Source organism: Etheostoma cragini, chromosome 22, assembly GCF_013103735.1.
Source record: "Etheostoma cragini isolate CJK2018 chromosome 22, CSU_Ecrag_1.0, whole genome shotgun sequence".
In the NCBI taxonomy this organism is placed as follows: Eukaryota; Metazoa; Chordata; class Actinopteri; order Perciformes; family Percidae; genus Etheostoma; species Etheostoma cragini.
In genome coordinates, this window is record NC_048428.1 from 21647583 (window position 1) to 21653591 (window position 6009).

Consider the following 6009-nt stretch of genomic DNA (forward strand, 5'->3'; position numbering starts at 1 on the left):
CCCCCCCCCCCCCCACCATCGGTTAGTGATTAGACACACAGGAAGGATGCAGCTTGTGTTCTTACTGGTGCGTCTAGCGGGTCGGCCTGGCCGCTAACTAACTGTGCAGCAGGCGCTCTAGTACTGACTGGTGGAGGTTTAGGTGGTTGGCGCTGGGCCTGTGCCAAGGCGGGCGCCGCCGGCGATGTTACACTGACGTACTCTGACAGGTCAATCAGCAACTGGGGAACACAGGAGCCAACCAATCAGAGCACAGCACAGCCAGGGGAGCTCTACAGAGTCTACAGGTGAAGAGACGGCTACAGGTGACGACAGCAGCGGCTAAACGGAGAATGGACACACACACGATGACTTCCAGATGCTAAAACAAGCAGGAACACACACGGAGTCTGGCACCAGCCCAACGGTGGCTACACTTCCACAGGAGATAGAGCTAGCTAGCTAGCTTCAGAGCCGCTAGCCACACACACACGCACACGCACACGCGCACGCACACTTTCAATGGGCACAACATTTGAAATGCCTTTTGTCCTGTAAACATCGGGGTATTTCACACAATTCGCCCAATTTTGAGTCCTGTAATTTGTCCCGGAACAACTCAAACCAAATCTATGGGGGGAAATTTAGATAGATAGATATGCCTTTGTTGTCATTAAGATTATACTATTAACATAAGTGTGAAGAAAATGACAAGACTGGAGGTTTCAAAATACCATTTTCCATTAAATCCAAGTAAAAAAAAAAAAAAAATTAAAAAAAAAAAAAGGAAAATTAAACTAAAAACAGTTAAAAGTGTTGATTAGATGTATTCCAGGTGACAGGAACGATAACGTGAGACCGATTGGGTTTTATTCTCCTGGTTCAGAAGGAAGCGTAGGACCGGATCTACAGAAACAACAACAACATCAGCGGGGCAACGAGCTGCTTACCTCGGACACGGTTTGGGCTCCCTAGGGTTCAGGTGGGGGGGGGGGGGGGGGGGGGGGGGGGGGGGGGGGGGGGGGGGGGAGAAAAGCAAGACATGAATGGGTTTTGTTGTGCATGAGTGTGAGAGAGTGAATGGAAGCAGGAGAGCGAACACAAAGACTTCTGCTTCTCCAACACAAAGCTGTAAAACAACCAGAGATCCTACAGTCAGTTGGTTAAAAACTAAAGATCTGAAGTTTGCTCATCCAAAGAGTGCACGCGTACTGGTTTTTAATCCAATTAGAGCGCATGTTTGCCAAATAACTCAAGACTGTGGGACCTCTGCTGCCACTGAACCACCACAACACAGACCACATGCTTGTTGCCAAGGCGATGGCTTTGCGCTGTCGACCAATCACAGCGATTATGGATGCACTGGTGCGTTTTAACTGAACCCGTTATCTCCTAATTAATTAAATACTTTTAATCAATCAATTTGGTCATTTTATTTCATATGATTTGCCGTGTCGTCGAGTAGACCCAATCAAGACATTTTAATTAAAGGAGTCCCTGGATTGTGGCGACACCTGGACCGTGGCTGCTGCCTTGTTCCGGACTTACTGTTAATAGTCGCGTTATATTTCTTTATTTTTTTATTTATACTCCGATATTTGTTCCATTTATGCAACTGTAACACAGAGTTTCCCTTCGGGGTTCAATAAAGTAGTTCCGGTCCTGATCCCAGTCCTGGATTGACGGCAGCCCTTCATTCCTCCATCTTTTTTTAAACTATTTGTCTAGACTGACCCAATAAAGTAGTTCTGATTTCTATAATTATCATTATGTATTAGTTTCATCTCTCCACTAAACCTAAGCTAAATTTAGCATTTTGTTTCCAAGTAACACCCGATATTGGTTAGTATCGATCACATCAGTGCATCCCAATCAGCAACCCCCCCCCCCCCCCAAACACAGACACACGTGCTAATTAAAGACCAATTACAGCCAGAAAGCCACATAGAGACACCGAGGTCAGTAGCTCCTCAGTGTAGCCATGCCCATGTTTAAAAATCTACCTTTTTAGTCAACAACACAAGGCAAATACACATGATATACATTACATATTTCACTACCACGTGCAAAATGCAAAGCCAGAGATGCTAGCCCATGGTGCTAACATGCTAACATGCTAATATGCTCACAAGGTCAGCCCCAAGGCAAACTAAGCCCGGCTAGCTAGATGCTAACAGCTAGCTAGCTAGCTGTTAGCATCGATAAGAAACGGGCCCCAGCTCGACGTTTACCCCCAAAAACACTCACCACATTCCTGCCAGTGATCCTACGAAGTGCGTTAGAGATGATGGTTAACATATTTTTCATGCTACTGAAGTACAAGCCGGCTCTGAAGGGATTAAACCGGTGGACGGGGATCGCTGCTGCGGCTGCTAGTTCTAAATCCGTGTTAGTGTCCGTCTGGCAAACGTCCGGGGGTGAACACTGACTGCGGAGAACATAGGTTCCGCCTAGGTTTTTATAGCTGCTCAACGCGTTTTAAAATGTGATTTAATAAAAAGTAAAAAATTAAAACCTTAGCTGTTGTTTTTGTTTTTTAAACTTGAAAGAACAAACAGATTAAACAAATTTAATGCTTACGTTGTCCTCCGGTTAAATTTGACCCGTTTTAAAAAGTTTCTACAAAACAAATATCGGTTTATTTCAACCAAATGCCCAAATTGATCCTTTTGAAAAAATGACGTGGAGGGTTCCATACACAAAACAAGGCTGTGTGATTATCGAAATTATTCTTAGTCAAAATATTTAATGACACAATATTCGTAATATTTTAGCGGGTTTTAACTCGGAAAGTTGGCATAATTTCATATTAATGAAGTTTAATGATCATGAATTCAAAAAATAAGTGTAAATCTGGTGATAATAGGTTGGAATGACGTTAGATACGACGATGTGACACACAACTGGATGATCAGAAACTCAGATTGTTTTAAATAGTTATGAAAACCAAACTTCTCTAGTTATGCTGAAAAAAATCATTAGAGATGAGCACCTTCTATATTTAAAAAATACATGAATTAGCTGTTAGAATAGAATTGAAATACTTACTCTTTATCATATATGTGTGTATACTATACATTAAAATATATATATGATTGAGCTTGATTTATATAAATATCTTTAAAACTCTCTAAACATCTCTTTTATGATGAGATGTTATCTCCCGAATGTCTCATTGTGTCTCTCATCAGTCTGTGTTAGTTGCAGTGATTAAATAAAGTTCAACGTCATTGACATCACTGTTACATCACTTAGGTTTTTTCCCAAAAATTTGACAAAAGCCCTCCCCTTTAAGTTTTAAATTAAATGTACTCCCCCCCCCCAACGGTGTCTTGTTTAAACCGTGATGAGAGCAAAGACACAAGGCCGACTGTGAAGTCCGGATTAATACGAATTTGTTCATTGCATTTATTGAGTAAATACACGACATAAAGGACGTTGTATACTGTTTTAAGTGCATTTATTCTTGTTTTTCCCAACCGACCTCTGACACACACACACACACACACACACACACACACACACACACACACACACACGTGTGTCTCACTATCTTCGTGGGGACCAGTCATTGACATAATGCATTCACTAGCCCCTAACCCTAACCTTAACCATCAAACCTAAATGCCTAACCTTAACCCTCACCCTAACCCTAACCTTAACCATCAAACCTAAATGCCTAACCTTAACCTAACTCTAACCCTAACCTTAACCATCAAACCTAAATGCCTAACCTTAACCCTCACCCTAACCCTAACCATAACCTAACTCTAACCCTACTCCTAAAACCAAGTCTTAGTCCTCTAAAAGCCCTTTAACGTTAAGGGGACCAGCATTTTGTCCCCACAAAGCTGTCAGGTCCCCATAAGTATACTGTATTCCCGGTTTTTGGTCCCCACAAATGTAGTTAAACCTAATACGCACGCACGCACGCACACACACGTTTTGGCAGGCAGCAGACATGTTGCGTTCAGGGCTCCACAGTCTGATTAAAGTGTCTCTTCCCGTCCAGGTAAAGCATCGACTCTGTCACAACAACAACAACAAAAACAACAGCGTCAAATATTTCAAATACAATTCTTCAACCTGCAAGTTTGTTTCATAAAACAAAGGATAAAAAACATTAATTTCTTTCTGTTTCCTGAGAGTACCCGCCCCGATTTCACCCTTTATTTTTCACCGCATGCAGTGTCTACATGTGTATGTACGTCTGTGTGTGCGTGTGTGCTTCTGTGCGTGCGTGTGCTCACCTCCATATGTCTTGGGGATGATGTTGGGGACGGCGCGGTCGGAGACGAAGGTGAAGTGGAAGACGTTGGTGGTGTTGTGCTGGCGGGTCAGAGGGTCAAACACCTCGCTGTGAACTCGGACCTGGATGTGATTCGCCTGTGTGTAACACACCTGGAAAAACAAACGCACAAAAGCCGTGTGGTGAATCACTGAGAAACAATCCCACACGCACGCACAACAACAGTTATCTCACTGCGCTTTTCACAGAAGAGCAGGTCTACACTGTCCTCTGGGATGTTAATAACTCCGTGAGATGTAAGATGTTGAGACTCTGTTTGTGCCGTGCAGACTACAATGCCTCAAACAATCCAACCTGTGATGAGAGCAGCAGCAGCGAGCCGATGTCCACGGGCTTCTGGAAGAGGATATCATCAACGGCTACCAGGCTGGGTCGGCATCCTCTGCAGCACACACCAGGGAGAGGGGAGGGGGGACAAACACTTTAACATCGTGAGCTTGAATGCAACGTTCTGCTTTTAAGGGTAAGGTGCTTTCTCTCTCTGCAGCGTCATCTCCTCTTAAAAAAGCTCTCACCCGAAGGAGCAGGCGTTGGCCCAGCCCAACTCGTAGGCCTTCCTCATCAGAAAACCTCCAAATATCCTGTTGAAGATGTTCCTCTCCTGGGGTGCACACACGCACACGCGCACACGCACACACACACAAAAACAGGGAAGTAATGAGGAACAGTGGCCACCGTGATAGGCCACCGCCTGCTCCATTAAACTCTGGGGTTCCTAACATTGAAATGATTCCTTTCACTTTGTTGTTTGATCGGTTTCCCTCCTGCACTGACATTTCCCAAAACCTACTCCGCAAATGTCAACAGGATGTTATATAATGATAAAATTACATTTAGAGAAACCAAATACATTAGTTTTGCTGTTTTTTTTAATGCGAAGAGCTGCCTTTCGTCCCCAGGTGTAGTGCCGGTTAGCGTTGCTTCTGTCCTCCGGCAGCCGGACTGATGCATCGGCGTAATGGTCCTGAGTGCTCGGAGACCATGAATGGGACGTAGAAACCAGTCTGCACGCCACCATGCAACACCCAGAGGGCACGTGCACTCGAAACAGAACAAAAGAAGGATTCTACGAGGTGTGAACGATTTGTTTGCGGGAGCTGCTCACTGAAACATCCGAACCCTGACCGGACGACACAAGGTGCAAAAATGGAGAGGTAAATGCAAACGCTGTGGGGTGGGGGGGTTAATTGTTGTTCTGTCCTTTCTAGTTTCTCCATGGACCACTACTGCAACGAGTTGCGTATAAATATGTTTTCTAAAAATAAATAAAGCCCAATTTCACGCTGCTGAGACCGTACCATAGCAGTTGGAGTGCCCGGGCAGCTCACCTGGTTCAACTCCAACCTGCGGCTCTTTGCAGTATGTTTGAGTTGTCCTCTCAATAAATGCCAAATTAAAGAAAGACTATACAATTTTTACGTGGGTTCGAGCTGTAGGACCGGCTCCCTGGCTGTGTGTGCAGGCCGGTTTCCATCAATGTCCTTGCAGCTATAGAGATGGAGACGTAGCTCTATAGAGGTAACACGTTAACGGCCCATCAGCACGGACAACAGGATGCAGACAGACGCTCCTGGGCGTGGGATTTAGAGAACATAGTACCACAAAAGAGCCCGGTACCAATAGAACCGTGCTTAAAGCTCTAGTGTGTCCATCCATCCATCTTTGACCGCTTATCCGGTATCGGGTCGCGGGGGCAGCAGCTCCAGCAGGGGACCCCAAAC

The 6009-nt window shown here is 44.8% G+C and overlaps 2 protein-coding genes across 5 annotated transcripts in view; both read right to left on the reverse strand.

The window, feature by feature from the left end:
* Positions 1 to 2411, reverse strand: part of LOC117937632 (pyruvate dehydrogenase E1 component subunit alpha, somatic form, mitochondrial-like) — a 6858-nt gene extending 4447 nt beyond the window's left edge. The window contains exons 1-3 of one of the 4 annotated variants that reach the window (XM_034861714.1): positions 2227 to 2411; positions 930 to 950; positions 66 to 221 (exon numbers count right to left, since the gene is read on the reverse strand). In XM_034861714.1, coding sequence (XP_034717605.1) covers positions 66 to 221; positions 930 to 950; positions 2227 to 2286 — 237 coding nt within the window. In that variant the 5' untranslated portion in view covers positions 2287 to 2411. The remainder of the gene's footprint in view (positions 1 to 65; positions 222 to 929; positions 951 to 2226) is intronic. The other 3 variants (XM_034861715.1, XM_034861716.1, XM_034861717.1) reach the window with 3 other exon arrangements.
* LOC117937640 (acyl-coenzyme A thioesterase 9, mitochondrial-like) overlaps positions 1 to 6009 on the reverse strand; it is a 32012-nt gene that overhangs the window by 14596 nt on the left and 11407 nt on the right. The window contains exons 12-15 of the mRNA XM_034861725.1: positions 4804 to 4889; positions 4583 to 4670; positions 4230 to 4380; positions 3914 to 4005 (exon numbers count right to left, since the gene is read on the reverse strand). Coding sequence (XP_034717616.1) covers positions 3950 to 4005; positions 4230 to 4380; positions 4583 to 4670; positions 4804 to 4889 — 381 coding nt within the window. The 3' untranslated portion in view covers positions 3914 to 3949. The remainder of the gene's footprint in view (positions 1 to 3913; positions 4006 to 4229; positions 4381 to 4582; positions 4671 to 4803; positions 4890 to 6009) is intronic.